Source organism: Pipistrellus kuhlii, unplaced genomic scaffold (assembly GCF_014108245.1).
Source record: "Pipistrellus kuhlii isolate mPipKuh1 unplaced genomic scaffold, mPipKuh1.p scaffold_m20_p_6, whole genome shotgun sequence".
Lineage (NCBI taxonomy): Eukaryota > Metazoa > Chordata > Mammalia > Chiroptera > Vespertilionidae > Pipistrellus > Pipistrellus kuhlii.
This window is the reverse complement of record NW_023425562.1, coordinates 38,027,603-38,054,991: the sequence shown is the minus strand read 5'-3', so window position 1 is coordinate 38,054,991 and position 27,389 is coordinate 38,027,603. Positions and strand designations below refer to the sequence as shown.

General features: G+C 42.9%; 1 protein-coding gene and 1 long non-coding RNA gene across 2 annotated transcripts; both read right to left on the bottom strand.

The window, feature by feature from the left end:
- Positions 1-755: 755 nt before the first annotated feature.
- LOC118707669 (cytochrome b5) lies at positions 756-27,389 on the bottom strand. The gene is made up of 5 exons (XM_036418322.2): positions 27,140-27,389; positions 8,726-8,854; positions 8,217-8,246; positions 4,162-4,196; positions 756-2,050 (listed from the first exon to the last, which is right to left on the bottom strand). The coding sequence occupies exons 1-5, from the start codon at positions 27,266-27,268 to the stop codon at positions 1,969-1,971; spliced, it is 405 nt and encodes a 134-aa protein (XP_036274215.1). The 5' UTR covers positions 27,269-27,389; the 3' UTR covers positions 756-1,968.
- LOC118707670 lies at positions 8,869-16,449 on the bottom strand. The gene is made up of 2 exons (XR_006740240.1): positions 15,425-16,449; positions 8,869-11,746 (listed from the first exon to the last, which is right to left on the bottom strand). It is a non-coding gene; the product is annotated as an uncharacterized LOC118707670 (long non-coding RNA).

The following is a 27,389-nucleotide window of genomic DNA, read 5'->3' as shown; positions in this document are numbered from 1 at the left end:
TGTATTCACCTAAATTTTCATTAACACAGTAATAATACAAGATGAACAATAAAATTACCATTATGACTCTAGTATTAATGAAGTTCTTGAGTATATCCTTTAGAGAACTAAAGCAAAGTCATAACTAAACTTAAAAAATATATATATACATATACATATACATACATATATATGTGTATATATATGTATTTCATATATATATATATATATATATATATATATATATGTGTGTGTGTGTGTGTGTGTGTGTGTGTGTGTGAAAGAAGAAATACCTCACCTGGCATAACTTTAAAATTTGAACATACTCAAGAAAAGGTTTTTATGCCTCGCACCAGCTTTCCTCTCCCCAATGGCGATGCTGTGTGGTCTCCATTAGCAACAGTTCCTTAGGAGTGTGTTCTGAGATTACAGAAAGCCCTGGTGATGAGCACACATTTCTTGTTTTAATCCCTTTAGTTTTACTACTCCTTTTGCAGACATACCCACAATGATGATTCTGAAAAACACATCTTGAGCTGTTAACCAACCTCTCTCTGCTCCTATAAGAAAAAACAAGGAACCGGACATGGGAATCCTAGCTGTATGAGTGTCAAAAAGAGGAATGCAGGTCCTACAGTCATTCTAGTTCACTCCTTAGCTACCTATGATTAAGCCAAGGCAGCACGTGTGGACCAGAGTCCACGGACTCTGATGTCAATGATGTCCCAGAACTCAGAGGCAATGTCAGCACCACAAGGCCATCACAGGAGGCGTGATTTTGTTCCAGGCATGCATTTATTGAAATCTGAGTAAAGGATTCCCACATGATACAGCATCCTTCCCCACCTCCCAGATTTGCTCCAACTTTAACTTTCAGTGACAGAAGAGGCAAAGGGTCATACATGTCAATGGTTATAAAAATTTATGCTCTGTAGTAAAAAAAAAAATTCCTTTCAATGTGTCAGTGGTTTCTGAAGAACCCCCACCTCTGTAGTCAGCTAGCATGCCCATGTAAACTTGCATAGTCACAGCTAACTGGAGTACTGAGTGTCTACAGATTCATCCCCCAGCTTCCACTTAGAAAGACAAAAGGCATGGGGCAGAGAAAATAATCAAAGATGAGCCACTCAGTCCTTGGAGCCCTGCTAGATCCCCCAAGGCTCCTCCCCAACAGCTCAATGCCTTTAGACATCAGATTCTAGATGTCCCACAATCTCTTTCAAATGTGTGTGTTTATGGACTAGAAAATCAGTATTTCCTTACAAGAATACATAAACAGTTTTTGCCTTGAAAACCTATATAACCGAAAACTTTGGACTGATCTTTTGGAGCTGAGAGAAGGGACAGCTGTAACATCCTCTCATGGGTCTCAAGTTTGTTTCTTGTTGCTGGTATTTTTTAATCAAAACAGAGAAGAAGTCTCCACTTTCTCTTTTGATAATCTATTTCAGGTAGAATAATTTTTAGAAATCCTTAGGCTATCATATCCAGGGCCTTTCTTAATTTCCTTGAGAAATTAAATGAGAAACATGCAATACCAAGTTTTCAACTAGATATTTCCTTCCTCACATCATACAAACCTTCACGTCATACAACCTTCATTTAATTAATACATTAAATGACTCCACTAGACAATCAGAGATTTGAAATATTAAAGACAATTACATCCCACATCGACAGGCACACAGGGTGGTATATTTGAAAAGCCAGGTGCATTTTTGAAAGATCATGCCTACAGTGAGTAAATCACGTAGTCGTGGGACATTGAAAAGATGTTGAAGAGGAAGAAGGCACAATTTGAAAGTTCAAGGGTAGACAGAACAAAACAGTTCTTTTGGCTTGGCTTGTTTCTAACGTAGGAGGAGAGGAAAACAGGTGTATTAAAATTACTTTTCAGGTGAAGGTTTCTGTTCATCGAAGCAGCTAACACTGGCTTCTTTCTTCCTGATCCAAGGCAGCCTTTTCTTCCATCGGCTTCTGTGGAGGTGTTTAGTCTTCCGCCATGTAGAGGTGGTACATCAGGGCCACGACCAGTGCAGAGATGGCTGGGATCACCCAGTTGGTCCACCAGCTGGAAAGGAACAGCAGTGATGCTTCATGGTGTTTGATGCAGGTGGCACAGTCTCTGCACCTTCCAGTTACCATGGAAATCGTCTCTCACCTCTCCATGAAAGACCACTCTGAGTTGCTAAAAGTGATGTGAACTGGCATTCGGGCCAGTTCCACTATAGTTCTAGCTTTATAAGAAAACTAATGACCTCCTCTCCTATCCCCCAGCTCCACTTATATCTCCTTCTATAAACGTATAGAAACAGCTATGAATTACTCCCCCCAAAAGATGTTACAATTTAGGACTGGTGACTTACCTAAAGGACATCAACTCTGGGTTACTACAAGTCACAAGCTCACAAAGGAAAGAGTCCTTACAGACTGTATTCTAGTTTCAGACATTCATTAAGTACTTAAAACACATTAGGTTGAGAACCAGAAGGACAAGGTTCCCCTTTTGGGAGAGCCTTGTGCAAGCACTATGGCCAAGGGCAAATCTGGCACCCTGAGCTTGGAAGGAAAGGTAAGGACTTTGAACCATAGGGTGATTAAGATTGACCAGTACCACAGCTCTACTGCTTGTATTCTGTTTGGAAAAATTTAATCTTTACACGCATGTAGTAGACTTAGCGTGTTAAGAAACCACATGTGCCCGAGACCGGTTTGGCTCAATGGATAGAGCGTCGGCTTGGGGACTGAAGGGTCCTGGGTTCGATTCCGGTCAAGGGCATGTACCTTGGTTGAGGGCATATCCCCAGTAGGGCGTGTGCAAGAAGCAGCTGATCGATGACTCTCTCTCATCGATGTTTCTAACTCTCTATCTCTCTCCCTTCCTCTCTGTACAAAATCAATAAAATATTTATATTTAAGAAACCACATGTGGCCCACAGTTGGAAGTTCACAAAAATGACTAATTGACCTAGTGATCAGTCCTGAGGCAGAGGATTTTGGACCTACAGATCAAATCAGGAGCAGAGCTAGGGAGGTCTTTAATTTAGATGTGAACATATCATTTCTTAGGAAACAGAAATTAACACATAGGTTTTAGAACCTGAATAAAGCCAGACAACACCTATGTATACATCCATTTTTTTGCCATACATTTTCCACCCTTCAATCCTCTGCACACATCAACCCATTCAAAGACCAAGTCAGTATAAAGATTTCAATTGCAGAAGATCACAAGTGTTATTTTCGTATCTGTTGGGTTTCAGTTTCCCTTTTGGAAGGAACAATGCAGTGAAGAGCAAGGTAGGGTACAGCCCAGAGGCAAGGAAGGGACCAGAACACCAACAGCCCAGGCAATTAACTTTCACAGGATGAAATAAAATTGGCATAAATCTGTGGTTTGGGGCTAGGGTCCAAAATATATATTTATATGGTGGAAATTATACAAGTCAATACAACAGGCCTGCCAAAAATGTTCCCATGATCCTGGACTAAGATGAAGAAATCTAGTCCACAGATTCGGGCCACACCTGGATGACAGGGTTCAATTTCAGGGCCACGGGAAAATGAGTCATGCTTAGACAGATAGAATCACTGCAGTTTAAGGAACTGACCACATATCAAATGAGGAAGGAGATACAATGATTGCCTGGAGATTAAAAGGTTGTGCAGCCCTTGAACTGCCCTGTGGGGAAAGGAGACTGGTTTGCTCCTTCTGTCCCTTCAGGAAGGTGCAGCTGGAGGGCGAGATTTGTGACCTGAGCTGTGAGCAGTTTAGAAGAGAATGCCCCGAGCAGTCTGGGTGCTGAGTGGAGGTGACCCCTGGATGTCCACTGAGGGGGGCTCCATGAGAGCCCAAGCATCAGAGAGGCCCTGAAGTCAGGGATGGGTCTCTAGTCCAACTCTGATTCTAGGAGCTTTCTGATCACAATAATTTTATTTTTTTAATATATATTTTATTGATTTTTTTTAACAGAGAGAAAGGGAGAGAGATAGAGAGTTAGAAACATCAATGAGAGAGAAACATCAATCAGCAGCCTCCTGGGGATGTGCCCGCAACCAAGGTACGGACCCTTGACCGAAATCAAACCTGGGACCTTTCAGTCTGAAGGCTGATGCTCTGTCCCACCGAGCCAAACCAGTTTTGGCTGATCACAATAATTTTAAAAGGAAACTAACACATACCTAGAATTTGAGTCAACCGTAGTAATGAGCGTTTCCTGAAACACAAGAGAAAAAGTAAAATAAGTTAAGGGGAACAACGGACTGAAAAACCTGTTTTATAATAAGATCGCATTCATCTACTGCATTCTTCAAAAAGATATTGAAAGGGGAAATTACATCATTTCACTAAAATGCCTAATTTCAACATTTTTTTTCTAAAGAATTTTAAGAATGATCTAAATTTAAATTACTTATTATAACATAACCTAGAGAATTTGAAAGAAAATGTTAAAAACTAAGGCTACAAAAAGATCCTGTACACAACAGATATCTGAATAGTTTAACATAAAAAAGGACAACAGCTATGATTACACACACACAACCCCATTATTACCTTTAGGAAGAAAGTTTAATTCTTCAAAATCATGAATGAAATGTTCAATAAATACATTTCTTTTATTCAAATCTTATATGAAGTAAAAGTGTCCCAAAATTATATTAAAAGGACGTGTCAACCAAAAAGAAAAGAAAAAATTAAAAACCATTTAAATTGTAATACACTGGGCAACCTTTCTTTAGCTCTGACAAGACAATTCTAGAAAGATTGTGGAGGCCTTGGGGACTGACCTCAAACTGTCACCCCAGAACCTTCAGAACAGGACGCCCTGTGTGCTGGTAGACAGGTTCCAGCCAGTCTAACTCCCAGCAGCTTCCGAGAGTTCTTGTCAGGGAAAGTGCACTGAGATGGCTCTGGAAAATGCACACTTCCCCAAACAGCTGAATGACTAAGGCCTTGTGACTCAGAAACTTTTCCAGGCTTGCAAATGTGTTTAAAAGCATTCTTTTGAAATCCACACCAGCAAAAGCATTAGAACCGCAGAGGAAGGGAGCCATAAATAAGGCGGCAGCAGCATTTCATCTCTGCAGGGTCTCAAAGCGCAGAACAAAAAACCGTTAGCAACGCAAGCAGCGGTGTGAGGTCTGCATTGAGGCGAAGCTCCACACAGCAGGCGCGTTGAAGCTGCCGCCGAAGGGCGGACACCTGTTAGGGATGAGCAAGCAAAGCAGTTCAGAGACCCACCAACCTGGGAACATGGCCGTTAAGATTCCTGACACGGGAAGGGGAGAGGGAGGAATAAATCATTAAAAAAAGAAAACTTTACATTTTTTTTTTATCTTTTTGAGCATTGTTCAATCCTGGAGACTACAACGAATATTCACAAACTACTGCAAGGTGATTTTTCAAATTTTATATATCATAAAGTTAACAAAGATTCTTAGAAGTGGAATATGCAAAAATATTAGTTGGCTATTAGAAGACATAATCAACTCTGAAACACAACAGTTCATTGAAGGCAAAAATATTATTGTCACACCAGGAAGTTAGGCCTGAAATAGTAAACAGCAGGCAAACACGCATCCATTACTTTGTTACACGGAGCACATGCACATGCACTTGACCAAACATGCTGGCAACTCTGTGGACACAGCTGGCCTGGCCTCCCTCCGCCCACTCGGCCTGAGCACTGATACTCAAACACCACTGGAACTTCCTTACCACCAGCAGCAACAGTGAAATTGTACAGAGCTGACCTTTAAGAGATCATATGTGATTTTTGATTGGTTGTGAACTGTTAGGCTCTTACCCCCAGGATGCTTGAGAATAAAGCAAGTTTGAATTACCAATTAGCCCATTGATGAAAAAGGAAACGGTCTTTCCTGCCCAATGCTCTCAAGGGGCTAAGCTGGGCTTTGGTATGTAACTAACCAATAAGTCAACCACAAACAGGGAGAAAAGACCATGGTTTTTGTTACAGGCTCTGCCACCTGTTCACTCTGTGACCTTGAGGGATTCAATGTCAAGCAAGTTAACAAGCTACCTCCCAGCAACTTCTAAACACAGTACATAATAAGCTCTATATAAAGATATGCAAAGGCCATCAAGCTTTTGCAAATCAAAGTCATCTAATTTATAGGTTCTAACTTAGGCCATTCCTTAATTGGAACTCTTTCCTAAAAATACTATTGTCAGACTAATGGTTTTCATGCAAAGTCGAGAGCCTACATAAGCTTTAAAAGTCTGCAACTGTCAAACCTAAAATGGGTGCTGGCCCTGGTGCTGCAGTGCGACCTTGAGCAAGATCAAACTTGGGACAAGGTCCGAGTGTCACCTTCCCTGCATCCTGAATCTTCATCTTCTCAGGGGTGTCTGAGAACCAAATAAAATCATACATACAGCAATACTTTGAAAACTACAACCAAGAAAAGGCACTGCAACTCATATCCTCCATGTAAGCAAATTGGATACAGTTTTATTCATTTAAAATGCATCATTTCTAGTCTGCAAAGACCTTATTTTTGGCAATTTAACATTATACTTTCCTTTGGGCAGAATCAAGCCAATAATCTTTGGTTCATCTTATTTTACAACTCAACTAGATATGTTCAGCAGGCAACATTTCAAAAATTCAGACCACAGAATACATTTATCAGTCTGGAGGTATTGTAGATGGATGGTTATACAGAGACTCACAAAAAAAGAACCATCTGAGGACACTCTCTTCTTCTAGCAAACCAGACCACATGAAAGGGAAGTCTGGAACAGTGGTCCCATATTTCCTCTCACTAAATTTGCTTTCGGCCTCTAAGAAAAAGAGCCCGTTCTTGTACCATAGTCCTCTTGTTCTGTTCTAATGTAAGCAAGGCCACGTCTGTTCTAAAAGCAGACAGGAGAAAAGAGTCTGTCTTTCAAAAGTAAAGCAGTGACAATGGGAGACCTTAGTCCTAATTGGTGCTATCTGCTCGTAGGCATTCTGGTCCAGGAAATGTTTGGACCTGCATTAGATCTAAGCTCACATACTGAGCCTTAGCAAATCCTTGTTTGATTATAGCCAAATAATTCACACCAAGATTACTCAACACAAAGCACCTAACAGGATAAATTACTATACTTTTTCCCTGACAAGCTTTGGAAAAAAAGCAAAAACTTCATAAGGTGCTAAAGCCATATTAACCAACAGCAAGGATTCTAAGCAATTGTTACAGAAGCTAGTCAAAGTCTGAAGTCCATTTTTTATCTTCCCAAAGATAAAAACATTGAACTTAAGCCTTCCTTGAATAGGGAAAGGAGAGAATATAAATGAAAACTGGTATCACACAGACTTTCACTGTATTATCTGGGGTACCAAGGTAAATGTGGCCCTCTATGCTCTGCTGGATTAACCGCTTGATTCTCTTGTGGATTAAATTTAGACAATGTCTTGTCAGTAGCAGCTGGTAAATGAGTTCACCAGATCCTAACACGAGCCCTGTGCAGTCTTGCTGTTGTGCTCTCTCTAATAAAACCAAGAACATGAACCAAAAAAGTGTACTTTCTGTCATTTGTTTCAAGCAAACTTCCCCCAGAGTCCTTTAGTTACAGGCCCAGGACTATTTTTCCCACTTGTTCTTTCAGGGGCTTTGGCGGTTGTCACAATTCTGACTCTGGATTTATCTTCATGTACAAGTGAGATGACCACCTCAGAGAGAAGGGCTATAGAGCCTGGACAAAATTAGTATCACTAGAATTATTTTCATTTCCTAAGGAAAAAATGCACCAAAAGTTATCATTTTCATTTAAATGATATTGAATTTATCATCTACTATGCCCCAGAGATGTGGAGATGAAGACCTGGGAAGTGTCCTCAAAGGTTTAAGCATTAAGACCTCAGCTCAATCAGATTTTAAGTTCTCTGAAAATAAGGCTGAGTCAAATCTTTCACTCCAAAGGCACAGTGTGAGTTATCAAAAGGAGCTAGCTCATCCAAAGGTATCCACTGATAATCATGATGGGAAAATTCTCTTGGGTATTGAGAGTTTATGATGAGAATACACGCCTCTCCTAATGAAACATAATGACTGGTCTATACAAATACAAAAGTCTGTTGAGCCAACCCAACAGATTATTCATTTAACCTAGAAACACGCCTGTGCTGGCCTCAGTCAGGTCAGTAAGAGACCTTTGCCCTCCAGTTTTCAGGGATGAGACACAGTGGCAATAACTATGGCCACCGAGATATCAAGATGGTAACACTTACCGGGGGCTTGGTTATCTTTGGTCGGTCATCCTGCAATAAAACACAAGACACATTACAGAATGGAAACGAACTACAAATGTGCCATTTCCAAAGTGCTCATTTTACTTCGATTTCTAAAAAAATGTTACTGTTCAGTAATTACCCTTTCAGGTTCATCTATCTAGGCTGCTAAACATTAAGTTTGATCCCTGTCCCTAGGGCATGGCCTCAGGGTTAGAGGATTCTGAGTCTAAATGTCAATGGAAAACACAACCAGGGAAATGCAAAGAAACTTCTAGGCAATTTGTTTCTGACAAAAATGGTGTTGTAAAATCAGGAGGAATTGTTCTACTTTACTCCTTTTTAAATCTGCAAGTCTGGGGGGGGCCATGGTTAGATATGTACACATATAATACCTTAATTTAAAAACATGAAATAAATAAATAAATACATCTGCAAGTCTACAGATTTGGGTAATGTCAACCATAGCCTTAAGGAGAAAGAAGTAAAGGCCCTCAAAAAGCACATACTGGATGCAGCTCCCCGATGATGTACGTTTTGGATAATTCTCTAGCATCTGTCGAGTGCCCAACATCCTCAAAGTTCTCAGTAGCATCGCCTCCGGCTTGTTCCCGTAAGACTTCTTCCCCACCAGGATGCTGTTCAAAAGAAAGACATAAAAATAAGTAAATATTTTTCCAAGCAAATGAGATCAAGGAAATGGCCAGTTTATTTGGTTAAATAAATAGGTTATTCCAGAAGTCACAGATGACAACACGTGAGTATAACTCATCCATAATGTGGATGAAAACAATATACTCCTTTGTATTTAAATGCATTGTTGAAAGTATGGTAGAACCCTTCTCCAATGGTGTTCATTTCTCCAGGTTATTCAAATGGCAATAACAGCATTAGGCAGATATTTTCAATCCTTTGGCAAATGTCCTCTTTTCCCTAAAGCTCTCAAAATTGCTCTTCTCAGTCTTTAATCTATTTTTCTTGAGTCCCGTCTCTTTGACCTTGTAGGTCTAAGTGTGAACCTACACCATTACCTTAGATGTAATTCATCTCTGAAAAGTACACTATATACCTGCCAAGTACAGAGAGGGGACAGCATGATGGGCAGGTAAGTGAGTCCACTGCCTCTTGCAGAACTTACCTTTTGGTCAAAAGGAAAAGTGAAGCAAGCAGGTATCACAGTGACTTGCTCAAGATGCTGCCATAGGGACATGTCACTGATAGGAAGCAGAAGCAAAGAGGAAGGAGTTCACACAGGGAAGGGTTGGAAAGAGCCAGTTGTGTAATCAAAGCATTTCAGTGCTCTTAGCTGCTTTAATTGGTAAGACCCAAGGATGGTCATGATGCAGGAAGGGGAGACTGACACATGGGCCCAGTCATGGATATGGGTGAAGGCAAGGGAAGGAGTTCTCAGCCAAATAAAAAGAAAGTACTTGGTTATATCATCCTAAATACTTTTTCAGGGGTAAAAACTTTCTTAAATTGAGTTTCATTATTTCCTCAGATCAAATTCACCTGCCCTTGAGCTAAGTATCCAATAGCCAAAGAAAACAATTCTCTCTTGCACAACTGACTGCAGTCCTGTTTTAATTCCTCCCAATAATGGAAGACGTAAATGCAAATAACACTTTAGAAATGTTGACAATTATTCTGTTTTGAAACCTGTTTCTCTCCCTTTTGTATTATATAAACATATCTAGTGCTAAACAAATTTACTTTTTTCCCCTCTACTATTTATAAAAGTTATCCATCTACATTATAGAAAAATCGTAAAGCACAAAAAGAAAATAAAAATCACCTAAATCACCCATAATCTTGCCATCCAGAGAAATATATATGCATATGTGTGAATAGTTTAAAAAAGAAAATGGTGATTGTGACCTTATGCACACAGCTTTGTTAGACAAAAAACAGATGATGATACATGATACAGAGACAATATGCCTAGTGATTACTCCCCCTATGTGAACTTGGGAAAATAATGTGCCATTTGCATTATTATGTACTTAACACACACCACACATTGCCATGTACTACAGAACAAATATGCCAGGCTTCACCTTGAGCCCATGTCAGGGCTCCTGACAATCGCTTAGAAGAAACAATCGCTTAGAAGAAACTCTCCAGGATTACAACTCAAGTGAAAACCAGTGCTCTAAGAAGCATGTCAAACTCAAAGGTTAACATAGGCCAAATAAATGAGGCTGTGGCCCACAAGCCACAAGTTTGACATACTTGGTGTACAGCCACCAAGAGGCTGAGTGAGGGGCAGGACCATGTGTCTGAACTTCCCAGAGAGGAGGGAGCAGGTGAGTCCAGGACCAAAGGAGAAAGGGCAGGTGGAGAGTGCAGGGCGGGCACACACAGCTCAGGCCTCTTCAGAAATTCTCATCTTTATCCTTCAGGCAACGAGAAGTCATTGAGAAGCTCTAAGAAGGGGAGGTGACAAAATCAGGTGTCATTTAAAAACTAAAACCCTGTCTTCAGCGTGGACAGCAGCTATCAGAGCAGGAGAGGATTTGGGAGGCTGCAGTGAGCTTACCTAGAGGTGGGTGGCAGAGGGTGATGAGAGCCTCAGGCAGGCTGGAGGCAGTGGGAGGTGAGGAGGTGGATGGTGAGGGACAGACAGGAAGCACCACAACACCCCTTGTCAAGTTTGTCAACTGACTTATCCAAGAAGGAGTGGCCAACATCAAAGCTGAAGCTGGCCAAGGACCAGATGACTCTTCTGTGTGGCAGGTCTCAGGATCGAGTCTCACCAGTATTATGATTTTGCCAACCATGGGGTGTTAAAGGGTCAGAAGAAGAAGTTCTTGTCTGCATAATGACAGTGCAATAAAGCCTTTCGTGATGCAGTTGGTTTCAGTTTATTTATTTATATTAATTTAACATAAATTAATAATTTCATGGTTTTAGTCCTTTTACAATCACTAAAGTTCTGAAGTAGTCTCTTAAAATCTTTTTCAGTTACACTTTACGTAATGTGAGATATATAGTTGTTACTGTGCTTGTGAATTTAAGAATGTATAGAAGTTACGTGTCTGCCAGACACATACAAAAATGAGAAAAATGCAAATAAGGCAGAAAACAAAAAGTAGTAAATGAGTATTAATAAAGCCAAGAAAAGGATAGGTCCTTCCAGTGGGAGGACAGGCAACAAAGGAAGGCCTGAGCACTTCACTGTAGTCTCAATATGCCCAATGCCTGACAGATGGGAGGGCAGGTCACCCCTTCCCTCTCGATTGGTCATTCCAATTAATGGCACTTGCTGAGCCTGTGCGGGGCTCAATGATCTAAAAGGTGTATCCCCTGTTTTCTAAAAACAAAAACACACACAAAACTAAGAAGCCAAAAAGGAAGAACATATTATAAACTTGGTAAATTTTTTTCACTGGGCACCAAATACCTATAATGATGAAGCAATACTGACAGTCCTTTGGACAATGCTAATGAACAGAACAAGCTCAGCTTCTCCTTTCATATTTAATTAGCAGCGCCAAAGTATTTCCAGGTAAACACTGTTGAGTTACCTGCTGTGCAAAGTCCACTTATTTAAAACTAATGGCCAACATGTCCCTCTTCACCTGTGAAGTGAACAGAGCCATGATCCCATCTACCCTTCCTCTTTCAAAATATATTGCAGTGGTAAGAATTTGCTTTAATAGGATAAATATTGAGTGCAGGTGGTGCTCTCCCGCTTCCTGCGGGAGAGAGAACAAGGTTATCTGTGTTGGCCCCACACTCACAGCCTCGCCTCAGAGACCATATGATAAGCTTTATTCATAACCAAAGTTCCAAGAATCTCACTGAGAAGATGGTGCCCTACATTTAACACTACGGAACTCAATGGTTTATACCCTAAAAGTCATTACAAAAAAAACATGAACCAAACCCAATGGACAATCCTCCCATGTCCTATTTTTTAAAAAAATATGTTTTGATTTTTTAAAGAGAGGAAGAGAGAGGGATAGAGAGTTAGAAACATCGATGAGAGAGAATCATCGATCAGCTGCCTCTTGCACACCCCCTACTGGGGATGTGCCCGCAACCAAGGTACATGCCCTTGACCGGAATCAAACCTGGTACCTTTCAGTCCGCAGGCTGACGCTCTATCCACTGAGCCAGACCTATTGAGGTCACACCTGAACTGTTCAAGTGAGGAAGGCCAGACCCCAAAGGGCTGTTGCCAGCTCCCCATCTCCTAACCTACTTCGGTATAACTAATAGAGAGAGAAATAACACATGCAACATGCAACATTTTTCAAATAAAAATAAGAGTCCAATTTTTCATGTACAGAAAAAAAAAGAAAAAAAAAGACTATCAGACTAAAATAGCAGCAGATGCTTCACCAGAGCAAACCAGCACAATCAGATCAGGTTCAGATACAGAGAAAGCACAATTGATGGATCATGGTCTTAGGTTACATTACTTCTGTATGAAGAGGCAAAGATTTATAGAGTCAACACACTGTGAGTGGTGCCTCAAATCCTGTTTCGAATGAGGCCAAAAAATAAATAAGTAAAGTAATAACTGCATTGCTAGAGATTCACCATATCCAAGATTTATTAAATTGCAAGAAAATTCTATTTCATATTTAAAGGTATACACTAAAAATGATCTATGAAAACTGGCAAGATAAAATAAACTTAGATACTACTCCTGAGCAGATGATTTCAACAAATTCTTGATATATAGGCAATAATCTTAAGGAGACAGAAAATGTGAATAAAATCAGTCATTCCACACTCAAATACACAGTCTGCAACTACATTAATTCAGAAACTAATTACTGAGTGAAAACACTTTCCTGGTCCACTCTTCATATCCCGACTGTTTTTTTCTACAGCCATTTTACAGTTCCTTAGATTCGCTACTCAAAATATAAAGATGAGTTTAAATTATAATTTTGCTATCACCTTTGCTAGTCATGTTCCCCTTTAATACAAAAGAGGTAAGCAAAGTTTACCACCCTAAAATATGCCTTTTTGGGATATTGATCATTTTACACTGGTTAATTGTAAGCAACAGATGTGGGAGAAGCTCTGAAAAGCAAGTAGAAGTTACAGCTATGAAACAATTTTTACACTTTTAAGGGAAGCCTCCATCTGTAAGGGTGTCTCCCTCACAGTACACCAGGCCTGCTGTTCACAGTCAGTGCAGAAGGCAGGTCTTACATCTACATAATAATCTTACTCTTGTCTATTGTGCTCTTCCTTGTCATTTCCCATAACTGACTCTCCACCTCCAACACCTTCTCTATCTTCAGCTGAAAGTGGTATTTAAGGTGCTGGCTTCCATCATTTTGACGAGTTATTGCTCCAGGGGTCTCTTATCATAATTAAGCTTGAATCTGCCTTCTTTCTGCTAATGTCTCATGTGAATTTGATTATTAGAGCAGTCAGAAGGACCTTGAAGTGGAAGAAAGTTAGTTTTCTGCCCCAACAGTGAGGTAATCTTAGGTTTGATACAGAATACTATTTTTACTTACTCTTTGATCTTAATTCCTAGAATCTCGAATTTTAGTGTCTTTGAAAAAAAAACAACAAGTGTTAAAATTTCAAAGCCAAGGGTTGGAAGATCTTGTTTATATAGTAAGAAAGCCTTGGTGCTTATAAATAGAGCCGAGGGTGGGGGAGGAGGGCACTACCCCTCAAGTTCACAGCTCCAGCCATGGATGAGACAGGTCTTCCTTTCTTCAACCCTCACAGTTTTTAACCACCTTCTACATGTGCTAGAATATTCGTCCTCAAATACCATTCTGACCACTTCATGTGCCTACTCAAAAATTTACAGTGGTGGATTTCTGCAGGCAAACAGAAGTTCTCCTGAATTTCTCACAAAGAGCTTCAACATCTGCATAGCCCAGGGGGTACCCAGGTGCAAAACCACATCAGCGGGGGCAAGGCTGCTCTTTGCTCCGTCTGCTTCTCCCTCCCCAAACAGTTAAACTTATAGCTGAGAAATAGCTACTTACTACTAGAATAGAGATTTTTTTCCCCCAGACTCCCTTGCAGTTGGGTATGCCATGTGATTAAATCCTAGCTAATGGAACATAGGTATAAGAGTCTGGAGAACCTTCTAGAAGACTTCCCTTCTAGAGTGGTGTGCCCCCTTTATCATTTCTCTTCACCCCTTTTTTTCATTCTGCTGTCTGGAATGCAGAGGCTGCCTCTGATCTTGGGATGAGAGCCAGACCCCAGAAATGGTCGGGAAGTGGGCTAGAAGTGTGGCCCTGAGGACTTGATGTTGCACAGCTGGCACATGACACCTGGAAAGCTTGTTCCTCACGACAGGTGAACAAACTTCTATCTTGTTTAAGCACAGTTGTTTGTGGTTCTTCAGAGCTTAAATCTAATCCATCATTTGTCAAATACCATGTGCCAAACACTAAAGTCCTGAAGCACCTAAAAGATGCAAATAAACATATTCCCAAGTGTTGAGAAACTTGAAAAAACAAATTAGGACAATGATCTTCACATACATTAAGCAACTGGAGAAATATTTTTTTAATTTTATTAAATTATTATCTTTGTATATATACCATTGCCCCCCCTCCCATACATGCCCTCCCTCCCCAGAGTTTTGTGTCCATTGGTTGTACTTATATGCATGTATATAAGTCCTTCGGTTGATCTCTTATCTCCCCCAGATCTCCCTAATCTCCCCGCTGTAATTTGACAGTCTGCTTGTTGCTTTACTGTCACTATATCTATCTTAACTGGAGAAATATTAAGGGGCCTATCTTAACATATCCAATATTTAATAATTGGGTTATCTTCATAGATATCTTTAAAAATAGTCTGGGCCCCTTTAGGTTAGAAATTGGACGAACAGAATAGATACAGATGAGAAATCTCAAGAGGAACCTGAGCAGGGATGAGGCTGAAGGGCTGAAATGTGCTCATGAGCTAGGTGAGTGAAGAGGAACATCTGAATAAAGAAAAATCGTGAAGCTGTGCCAGGGCTCTTTTTGTGAGCCAGCTTGACTGTCCAGGGGATGCTCAAAGTTATTTCCGGGTGTGTGGGGGAGGTTATTTCTGGGTGAGATTAGCATTTGCATCGGAGGACTTAGTAAACAAAGTGACCTCCCCTTTAGGTGGGCTTGCTCAAATCCAGGAGAGCTTGAATAGAACAAAAGGCAAGGTGGAGAAAGGGAGAATCTGTCCCTCTTTTCCTGCCTTGTTGATAGGGCTGGGATATGTCATCTCACCTTCTTCTGCCCTTGAACTGGGATTTGTCCCATTGGATCCCCTGGCTCTCAGCCTGGAGACTTGAACGGAGTGGCTCTCCAGAGTCTCCAGCTTGCAGATAGCACTACTTGGGACTTCTTGACCTTCCTCATAATAAATCCCTTACACTCTCTGGATCGTGTGTGTGTCCTGTCTTCTGTTTCTCTGGAGGACCCTGACTAACACAGCTGGATGATTAGAATGAACCAAATGAGGAAGGGCTGTGAGAGTCCGTGGGAAAGGGCGGACAATAAGGAGTTCAGAACAGCAGTGTGACTCAACAAACATCACAGGATCGCTGCTGGAACAGACTCCAAGTGCAGACAGACATCTGACCAGTGGGGGCAGCACAGGGCCTCTGCATCCCCACCCCCTCCGCCTTCAGGAAAGTTCAACAGCCTCCACCTCCTCTGTGGGAGGGCACAAAAGCATGACACTCAGCTGGAGATCTCGCTCAAAGGGGCAGGCCTGAGGCAGGCGAAGGCTAAAATCCCAGAGGTTCAGAGTTTAAAAGAACCTCAAGACTCAACATTCTTAAACTCACAGATGGAGAAAGAGGGACCCAGAGAAAATAACCCCAGAGTCAAGCTGACAGTTCATGAAGGAAACAGGCCCAGAACCCAGTTTCTGGCCTCGTTCAGCCTCCCCCCCCCCCCCCTTCTTTTTGGAACATGCGTACTAAATGACCATTTTTATGCTTCTGAACAAAGTGACTTTAGATAGGATGCCTTAGAAATAAAGTTTCTTCATACATTTCCCTTTTGGAAATTTAGAGGGAAATCTGTCTCACTTCTTACAGACCCCAAGAAACTTTGTGCTGCCTTCCTGAGCCTTATCACTAAGATTCAAAGGTGTCTTTCTTCTCCTCCCCTCCCCTCTCCTCTCCCCTAATGCAGATGACTACCAGGTTATCTCTGAAAAATGCAGAAGGGTGTGCTGAAGTCCACTCGGTGTCATCATGTAATTTAAGTCCATCCTTCCACTCCCAGAGCTTGCTTAAACTAAGCAAAAACAAACCTTTCCAATTAGCTGTACTGTTTTATATATAAAACCAATAAAAAAAAAAAAAAAAAAAAAAAAAAAAAAACCTTTCCACTTAGTTGTACTGTTATATAGCCTAAAGTCCACCAACTCTGGAGTACCTTTCAATCCAAACACTTAGCCCTGCCAAAACAGGTGCGGTAAACAATGACTAGGCAGAACAATGTGTGCGCAGAGATTATCTGCAATAATGAAGCCAAAGATGAGAACAACTCAAAGGAGTGTGGAAAGTGAACGATTTAAAAAGATTAGGAACAAAATAAGTAGCCTAACCGAATGTTTTCTATCATTTCCAGATGCTGTTTTTCCAAGGAGGCAAAGAATGAAGGCCTCGAAGCTGGCTGGGTTCTCCAGACTTTTGCTCGTGGCTCCCACATGGACTCTGTCCATAGAGGGGCACCTCTGCATGGCGCTGCCTGGGGCTGTGCATGCCCCTCGAACTGAATCATCAAAGCTCAGGACCAAGCTGGGGATATCAGCACCCTGTCTCACTTCACAGTAGGTGAAGGGATCCACTCGCCCTGGAGCAGGAGGCTGAGAGGGGGTCAGGGAGAGGCTCAGGTGGGAAAGATTCAGTTGTTCACTAGGTGAGCAGGTGAGGACATTTTAACAAAGGAAAGGACATTGCAAAGACCCAGAAGCAGTAACACAGTGGCACCCTGGAAAACTGCAGGTGCTGTGCATAACCCACTTCACAGGGAAAAATGCATGATGAAGACCATTTGGAACTTGAAGCAAACACATTGAGTGTGGAGGGTCTGAGGGAGGAGCTCGGCTTAAGAAGTTCTCATACCCCACCAATCACAGGAACCCTACAGGCAGAACAATGTTTACAGTGAAGCTCTGGGGTCCTAACCTCCCCTCCCTTAACCTCCTTCTCCCGCCTGGCACGCAGGCCAGATGTGTGCTCTGGGTTGCAACCCTTTCTTTTTCCCAAATAAACCCTTTTTGATGACAAAATACCTAGTCAGTATTATTTTTCAGTGGACAACAATTTGTTTGTTTCATTTGTTGTTATTGGATTAGGGAGAGGTAATTAGAAAGGAGAATAAAGTACATATCACCTCCCAACTACTTTATAAATCACACTTTCACATCACTTATCTAAAGCTACATGAAACCCCTACTTAGTCACATATTGGCCCAACCTCATGGCAAGCATTTTCCCCTTTGTGACACCTGCCTGACCCCTCATGGGCTCCCACCTTCCTACACTCCCCGGATCCCATGTCTTGCTCTAGGAGGAGTGATGGGTTGTTCTCCGGTAGGCATTGCTTCTGTGTCCAGCCGGCCCCATGCTATGGAAAAAGCGCAGGCTGGAAGGGATTGGACCAGGAACTCAAGGTGCAGCTCTGCCATGTCTTCAAAGATTGACCCAGGAAGTTACTGATCCTTCTAAGTGTCCATTTCCCCAGCATCTAGAACTCTCTCCTCCTAAACTGCACAGAAGGGTAGGTGATATAATTAGTAGGATGCCTAGTCTATAATAGCCATTTGAGTAATATAGAGTTCCCTTTCTTCCCCACCCCTGCCTGATACTGACACAAAGAACCTGCACAGACCTGATACAGTTCCTGACCCGAAATGCTGAAGGCTACATCCAGCAACATCCTCTTCGTCCCACCCCCACCCACCTTCATCTCCAAGTGCTTTTCTGTGGATTAAATCAACTGGCCTGATTCTACTGAGGCACAGAACCAAAGGAAGAGAGTCCACAGAAATAGGTATCATAAGGACAATGACATTTTCTACAGGGGGTCATCTTTAGAGGCCACTAGGATGAGGACAGAGAGATAATGCAGCTGTGAGCTGGAGATCTGGCAGTTCTGCAGAATACTATTACAATTCTCCTTGAAAAAGAGAAGCAAAATTCTTGGTTATTTTTAGAAAAGGTCACGTCATAATAACATAAGCATGTGCCAGTTGTGTAGGAAACAGGGAGGAAAAAGGAAATAAGATGGTAACAGAGGACAGGTTGCTTTGTGTTCCTCCACCAGACTGTCCCCTCCCAGCTGAAGAGATGTTTACTGAGCAGCTACTATGTGCCAGGACACAGGGCAGTGAGGAGGAAGTTTGAGGCTGCTGTCTGGTGGAGAATGGCAGCCAGCAAACAAGAAACATGCAAACATCGCCTAAAGTGCTAGAAGAGAAGTGAAATAGGACGATGATGTAACAGAAAATTCCCCTTTCTGGGAAGCGACACTAAGCTGTAGCCTGAAGGAGGGGTGACCAAGGGAATATACAGCAGGCAGAGGGAAGGATCTAAGTAGAGAAATGATAAACTGTTTCCACAAGATAAAGCTGTTTTGATTTTCTTCCAGAAATTACATTCTTTAATGTCATAATAACATGTCACTCAACATGAAAACTTGAGCAACCATCAGCATGATGGAAGCGGTGGGATCATGAAGGCTCTGTCAGGACACATGCTCTGACATGGGAGAGAAGTCCTTGACATGTATGGCAGGGACTCGAAGATAGAGGGCATGGTGAGGAAGCTCAGAGGACAGACTTTCTCTGCAGGGCTTGGGGGCAATACTGAAATAGAATGGGGCAGGAGAGAGAGAGAGAGAGAGAGAGAGAGAGAGAGAGAGAGAGAGAGAGAGGGAGAGACCGACCCCCACAGAGGACAAGGACCCACAATACAGTGAAGAGGTGGGCAGGGGCAGGCCAGCACTAGCTGAGCCCACAGACGGACGGACTTCATCAGAAGAGCAGGGGCCTCATCAGACCTCCACTCAGAGCAGCCTGTGCCATGTAACAGGCTCCTGAAAGCATGGGCCCTCCTCACACACGCCCAGCACACATGCAAACAAGCTCTCTCTGAAATAGCACAACACTGACTCCCAGCACCACCCAGATGCCCTGTGTTAGGAACGGAACGGAGGCCTTGAAGACCTCCAGGTCTTTCTTTCCTTCTAGACCCCCCTGTGAAGAGCGGCGGTGGCTATTTCCTTCACCTTTTAGAAGGAAACCCGGGAAATGACAGCAGATGGGAAGAAAGGCACTGTTAGCCCTCTTTACCTTCTAAGGGTTCTCTTCAAGTTCACATCTTTCTATTCACAGCTTCCCTTTGCTTTCTTTCTGGTTCCTACAGACAACTCTGGGTACGGGGAGAAAAATCTTAAAGCAAATGATGGCATCTATGTACAGGTAGGGTGGCTTTTTCTTTTACAGTTTTGCTAGTAATCTCAAAAACGCCTGCGGTCTCACGCCTGTGTCACAGAGTCAGCAGAGGAACTCGGACTGGGGAGTCCCACGACCTGGATTGAAAACCTGGCTTTCAATCCTCACCTGCTGTGTCATTTGAGCAATTAATGGAGACTCCTAAACCATGTTTTTCTTACCTAAAAAAGGCACCAGCACCACCACTACCCACCCAAGAGACTTATTTTCAGAATTAACAGTACAAATGCAAAGGGGGTTTTATGCATTTTATTTTATTAAATATATTTTATTGATTTTTCACAGAGAGGAAGAGAGAGGGATAGAGAGTTAGAAACATCGATCAGAGAGAATCATCGATCAGCTGCCTCTTGCACACCCCCTACTGGGGATGCGCCCGCAACCAAGGTACATGCCCTTGACGGGAATCGAATCCGGGACCTTTCAGTCCGCAAGCCGACGCTCTATCCACTGAGCCAAACCGGTCCCGGCGGTTTTATGCATTTTAGCACACCATCTAGCACACACGGGATGGCCATCAATGCTCAGTGAGTGTCATTGCTATCACAAGTAATATTAGCCCACCAGGGATTTCTACTAGGGAGGGAGTGTGAATGTCAGTGATGATAATACTTTCTGCAGAAGGTGGGAGGCGGAGGAGCAGGCTGGATATATTTTGTGTCCTGGCCCGTTTTTGTTCAGCTCTGCCACTGAGAAAACAGCAGGCGTGGGAAGTCGCAGGTAGAAACAGGCACATGCAGGCCGTCACTGAAGAGAAGAGACAGAGGCTGCCCGCCCTGCGAGCCAGACACAGAAAACCGCTGACGTGGGCCCTAGGGGAGGTAAACGCCGCCTGCCTCCCTCCCCACCATCAATGCTGGTTCAATGTCACTGCTCTGGACATGCCGTCCTCATGGGCAGACCAGAACACAATTCTGGGCATGGAAGGACATGACTTTTTGCCATTGTCCATGAGACGTCAGCTCTCCCTAACCAAAGGTCACTTACCACAAGCCTGCATGGGTCAAATACTACTGACTTGGCCTGACTTCTCCCACCCACGTCTTCAACTCACTTTCCTGTCCCACGTGGAACTTGATAAAAGACACAGGGAGCCAGTTAATAAATACACTTAACGGGATGTTTCCAAGAAAAAAAATTCAAAGAAGTGGAGAACACCTCTGAGCTGCTGTCGTTTAAATCCCCCCTTGAGTCTGCTACCTCTGGCCACAGTTCTGAGCACCTGGACATGAACTGCTGCTGACAACTGTGGCTCATCCTATATAATAAAAGGCAACTATGCAAATCGACCAAATGGCAAGTGACCAGTTGCTATTGTATGATGCTCACTGACCATCAGGGGGCAGGTGCTCAACACAGGAGCTACCCCCTGGTGGTCAGTGGGCTCACAGCTGGCAAGTGCAGAGCTGGTGGTGGGAGCCTCTCCCACCTCCTCAGCAGTGCTAAGGATGTCTAACTGCCAGACAGTGAGAGGGCGCAGGCCAAGCTGAGGGATCCCCCTTCCCCTCTGCACGAATTTCGTGCACTGGGCCTCTAGTGTTAGCATAAACAAGGCATTACTCACTGTAGTTTTACTTTTAAGAGAATTTACATGTTAAAGGGGCTAGAAAAAATGTTTCCAGGCATTTCCCCTTCTGACAATAATTCAGGAGAAGAAGTGGGAAATCAACCAAGCCTCTCAGGTTCAACTCAACTCACTTTCAGAGAACTGAACCTGGGAGGACAGAGCTGGCTACCTCGTGGGCCTTGTGGTCACTGGTGTGACTGATGTGGGGTACCTCGGGGACAAAATTATAAACACTTAATTTATAAGTAAAGGTTAACTTATAAGTAAAAGATTTCCAAACTTTCCCAAGTGTTTTCACATATATTATTCCTGCCAGTGTTCACAAGTCTAAGGTAGATTCAGGTGGCAGAATGCTCCCTGCTTAAGGAAGAAGAACATGATTTAGAGAATTTATCTGACTTGCTCCAATCACCTCAACAATAGATCTAAGATTTAGATCCAGCTTTCTGCACCCCGTCCAACACTGTCCCACAACTGACTAGTGGGACAGAGGCTGTTCAACTCCATTAGATACAGAGAACAGAGGGATAGCTGTCAGAGGGGAGAGGATTGGGAGCTTAAGTGGAAAAGGGGAAAGGATTAAGCAAAAAAAACAAACAAACATCAAAACACAACTCACAGACACAAAAAATAGTATGGTGATTTTATCATAGGGAAAGGGGAGGTGGAGGGAGGTAGCAGAAGGTCTAGGGGAGATAAATGGTGATGGAAGGAGACTTGACTTGCGGTGGTGAACATACTACATTATACAGATGATGTATTATAGAATTGTATACGTGAAATCTGTAAAATTTTATTAACTAATGTCACCTCAATAAATTAAATTTTAAAAATGTAAAAGGTACTTATTGGTTATCTTCTGTGGTTTGGAGAACTTTTAGAATAACAGATAGCTGTTATTCTAAAGGAGAAATGAGCATTATTTACTCCTTGAGTTATCCACCCACAATGGCCTGCACTGTGCTCCCTTTAATTTAGTATTTCCTTAAAGATATATAAAAACAAAAGTTGGCAATCTTGAGTGTTTGCTTTGAAACAATATAAAGGCAACAAGAACAACAAAACAAAAACCTCTTCTCAGAAGTAGCAAAAAATTACCAAAAGAAAAAAAAAAATATGTAAAACCTACAAAAGTAGCCCTGCCCATAGGCTTACATTTCCCATGGCCTGTGAGACTGCCACTGTTCACCCGTGGTGCCTGAGCCACTGAAAACCAGAGTCTCTTTATATTCTCTTTCTACAGATTTCATAACTTCTAGTTTTATTTACCAAACTACATGCCGTGTTTCCCCGAAAATAAGACATCCTCCGAAAATAAGACCTAGCGCATGGAAAGATAAGACATCCCCTGAAAATAAGACCTAGCGCAACTTTGGGAGAAAAAATTAATATAAGACACTGCCTTATTTTCGGGGAAACAGGGTAGGTTAAATAATTGGCAACCGCAGCTTTTTAGTAGTATGAGATTTAGAATATTATCAAACGTCCTTGAGAAAAGCAAAGGCATTTCGGATTTTAGCCCTGTATACCACAGCCCTATCAAGGGTAAAGATAAATGGGTTTTCAAAATTAAGGACACTGAGTTTCAGGCACCCACAGTCTCTTCTTGGATCCCAGGAGCACCGAGGTCCCCCAGGCTCAGAACCACTGGTGTCTGCAAAGTAGGCATCCATGTTCAATGGACAGTAACAAAAAGTAAGTCCTTACCACAAAAGCTGCTGTAAAGTCACTGCCTAAAATGATGAAAGCAAAAGAGAGTCTGGAGCCAGGAGCCTTATGAGGCAGATGATGCTAAGGATCAGCCAAGACACAGATGGAAAGCATCATAACCCCAGGGACCCCAGAAATGGCCTAGAGCAGTGTTTCCCAAACTTCTCTCATGATGAGAATCACCTGGTAGAGTTGTTAAACTACAGATTCCTGAATCCCAACTAAGAAGTGCTAAACTAGAATTTTGGGGAACATATAGGTAAAATTGTATAGGAAACACTGGTCTAGAGAAACCAATTTCCATCTGCATCATGTAAAGGAGGGGCACCTGGACACAACAGCATTGTGCTCATAATATTTTTCAGGAAGATGCCTATTTCACAAATTAAATGTCTCCTGGCTGTCATCGATTACGCAATGCCTTCTCTCCCTTCACAGCTCTTTCAAAAGCTAAGTCAATGCTGCCGCCCAAATCACAGAAAGAGAAAAGTAAGCCATCCTTTTTTTTTTTTCCTGGCTGCAAGTGCCTACATTTTCATTTCAATAACATCCCTTCAATGTTCTATACTCATCAACCTTACTCATACTATACTCATATGAACTGACCCAACTTCATCAGTGTAAATTAAAAAATTAGAATTGAAAGATTAAAAAAAAAAAAACTAGTTCAAATACTTAGGCAACTGAGTTTATAATCTTGCAGGCTGGTATTCGATAGTAACTCAACACCTGCTGCTACTTAGCTGGCCACTAACACTGAGCCCTCTCGGGTGTCCACCGTCCTTTCGAACATGAAAACAGCTTCTAAGGCCATTGTTTCAGGAGACAGAGCCTGTTGTGCAACTAAGAAACTTCACCTATGTTCTTAGCTGGGAGAATATAGTTTTTTAATAGCACTCTCCTGTTTCAATAGCACCTGCCAGATATACACCTTTCCTTAAAATCTCATATTAGCACTCAGCTACATCCGATGCTGCAGAAAGCAAGCCAGCACCCCCCACCCTGACCCGGCTGATGTAGCAGTCTGCATTACTGCACGGATCGTGTGCCTGTGACCGTGTTATGCGTTTACCAGCATTATTTTGTTGAATTCTTATAATCACCCCATAAAGTTGGCACTATTTTCACCTTCCCATTTTACTTTAAGTAAGGCATCTGAGGTGCAGAGAGTATAGGCAGCAGACCAGGCCCTTCTTCCACCCATCAGCTATGCATTTTCTCAACATAAACATAGACATGCATATAATCTATGGGATTCTGAAGGATGCCATGGAAACCATGCTGTCCACATGAATGGGTGAATTCATAGGCTAAGGATCTTGTCCATAATTAAAAGTTCACTGTAGAGGTAGGAAGCCTTTCCCACCCACCCACCCACCCCCAATAAACCTTGCCTATTTAGGTAAGTTAGTGAAAACAGAATATTCTTTTGATAGGATGCAAAGTCTTCGTGAATTTCTGGAGCTTTTAAATGATAGAAGAAAGGGGAAGGGGAATGAGGAAAGACATCTTCTGGGCTTCTTTGTTTCAAAAGTAGGAATGAGATACTCATCAATGGCCTCATAAAGTAATGGGACAAGAGGACTGAAGAAGAAGAAAGAACCCCTGTCAGAGCATCCTCAATCCTGTGAAGGAGAAGGTGTGTGTTTAAGATGCAGGAAGCCAAGGGCAGGGATCCCAGGATGGTCCAGCTGGGATGGGAAGCCAAAGACTAGGACCCTGCCTTAAGCAGAGATGTCACAGAGAGTAACAACAAAGAGTAAAGATGGCAAATGGAAGACATTCCCCCAAAAGTGGAATTGGATGTCCTGGGAAAACTAGTGCTGGGGATTCCAGCTACAACAGGCTAGCGTGCTGCGCTCCTACTAGTAGGTCTACTTCCGAAGGAACAGCTACCTCCCTCTTCTACCTAAATCCAGCCCCGCTGTGAGCTGATCAGGCCCTTTCCACTCCAGTCCACTGACTTGAGACCCTATTTACTAGAGCCCATGTGTGAGGTTCCCAGGGATACTGCCAATGGCTGAATACAGCTATGTCATTGTTCCTGTCCACAACATGGTTTTCCGTATTCCTGCTTCCTCTGGGGCTCCGTGACCTGACAGACATGAAGGCTAAAAGAGCTCACTCAGCAAATATCACGTTGACTGATCAGAAGGAAGGTCCCAAAAAGAACAGTGGGACCGAAAATCAAGTCTCAGGGATGCTACTACAGGGGGCAGGGTACCAGTACCAATCGAGAAAAGTACAGTGTATAGGGACTGCTGTGAACTGGGATTTATTTAAATCACTATAAACAGCAGTTTCTTGTTATCTCACTATAAGTATTCATTACCAAATATTAGTGATAAAAACTAATTTCCCCAAATTTTACTTGGGAGTTACTCCAGTTTTACTTAAAAAAAAAAAAAACCACAAAAACACACAACATTATATAATTCCCTCTTCCTGCCCCAAAACAATGAAATGTAACAGTAAATGGTTTGGAGTAAAGTTTAATAATCTTCTCTTATTATCTCCTTCTGAGAAATGTACGCAAAAAGTTACGCAAAACACATTTCAGAGCAGGAACTCCTTCCAAACTAGGAATGATTTTTCTCCCCAAGGGGACATTTGTCAATAACTGGGAACATTTTTGGTTGGCACAACTGGGGGAGGGGTGCTACTGATTGACATCTGGTGGGGGTAGGCGAGGGAGGCTCCTGTACAACATAATGTGCAGGTCAGAACCCACAGAAAAAGAAAGAAATAATAAATGCTTCATAACATAAAACAGCCAACTAATCTTTTATAGATGCTATCCTTTTTAATAGACAGGAATGAAGAAAGCACACACTGGATCTTAAAACTACAGAATTACTTATACCATAGAAAGAGGAGAAGCAATTCCAAGTAGACATTTAGTGTCAATTATGCCTGGTGCTCAAGAAACTCTAGTTCTAATGGCAAACTAGGTAGTTCAGCATAAGGGGCAGGAAAAATTAGATGTGACTCCAACAACAAACCACTCCTAACTAAAAATGGGACACTAGTTTATCTTCTGGCACTCCACCAATTGACAAGTTCGTGGTAAAAATATCTTACTGATAAACATCAACTCCAATCTTTTTTTAAACAGTTTTTTAAAATTCTCTGCAAAACAAGTCCCTTTATGTAAACTGTAACCCAGCTATGCCCAGGCCTCCATCTCAGTTATTCCCTCATACTATGTAAAGAATTCCCATCACTAAACGTTCTTTTTTATTGTCTGCGGGATGAAGGAAATTAACTGTTAAGATTTATGACTTAGACTCCCCCACAATGATAAAATACTTCCAAAGATAGCAAAGAAAAGCCCCTAAGAATTTATTGCAAAAAATGATAACGTAACACAAAGAATCTTAACAAAAGAATGTTTTCCTTTACGTAAGCGGAGTTGTTTTACAATTGTCCGAAGTTGCTTTAGGGTCAAGTCCCACTGGCAGCGTTTATACTGCTCTGTCCCTCTTCCTTCCTTCTCCAAAGCCAGCCACACACAAGTCCCAAAGTCCAGCTCTGTACCTCGTAGCAAAGTCCTCATCAGGCGAGTTCACAATCACCGGACCCTGAGGTCCAGCCCACCCACCCCGGACCTCAGAGTCCCCTCTGGAGGGAACCCCAGAGCTCACGGGCGGGAGCATCCAACCTGTTTCTTTTAGGAATCCACTCGGGGACTACCAGAAGTGGACCACCCCGTTCATTCGAAGATCCCGTTTATGTAAACTCAGGAAAAACAGGGATCTTTCAACATCCTCCCGCATAGCTGCGCCGTCTGCCACAGAAACCGATCCAGCCGCGACTTTGTTTCCCACTAAGTGCTGGGTGGTGCCGCGGTCCTACCCGCCCGCGCACGGGCTCCCAAGGCAACGCCTGCCCCGCCAGGGCTCCCCCCGCCACTGCGCGGGCCTAGGCGCCTCCGGCCGCACCCAAGTGGGCGCTTCCAAGAGTGCATACACCCACCCGCACGCAAGCTCAGAGGGCGCAGAAGCGGGGGCGGACCCTGTGTGCACAGAGACAGGTGTGTACTCAGAGGCGTGCAGCCGCGTGTGCAGAACTGGGTCGGGCAGGCTCAGGGGCACACGCACACCCTCGTACCGCAGCCCCGCCGCGCTGCGAACCGCGGGTCCCAGCAGGGAACCTCCAAACCCCCGGTCCGCCGCGCGTTCCACCAACTCACCTCCTCCAAAAATTTGGTCACATCGTACACCTTGTGGTGCAGGATCAGCCAGGTGCTCTTGCTGTGGTTGTGCTTCTGGATCTCCTCCAGGGTGTAGTATTTGACGGCCTTGTCCGACGGCTCGGCCATTTCGGAAGACGGCGAGCTTCAGGGCCTGCAGACGGGAGCCACTCCGGGCGGAGCGAAGCGCGTCTCTACAAGCCAGCAGTGCCGGGACATTCCCCCGGGTCCCCGAGGGCGCCTGGGGCGG

Bases quoted from the DNA above. Each gene is read 5' to 3' on its own strand.
- LOC118707669 (XM_036418322.2), bottom strand. From the start codon at position 27,268: ATGGCCGAGCCGTCGGACAAGGCCGTCAAATACTACACCCTGGAGGAG. The intron at 8,247-8,725 runs GTATGTGCTTTT...GTTTTATTGCAG, and splicing joins TCATCGGGGAGCTGCATCCA to GATGACCGACCAAAGATAAC. The intron at 4,197-8,216 runs GTAAGTGTTACC...CTTGTGTTTCAG, and splicing joins CAAAGATAACCAAGCCCCCG to GAAACGCTCATTACTACGGT.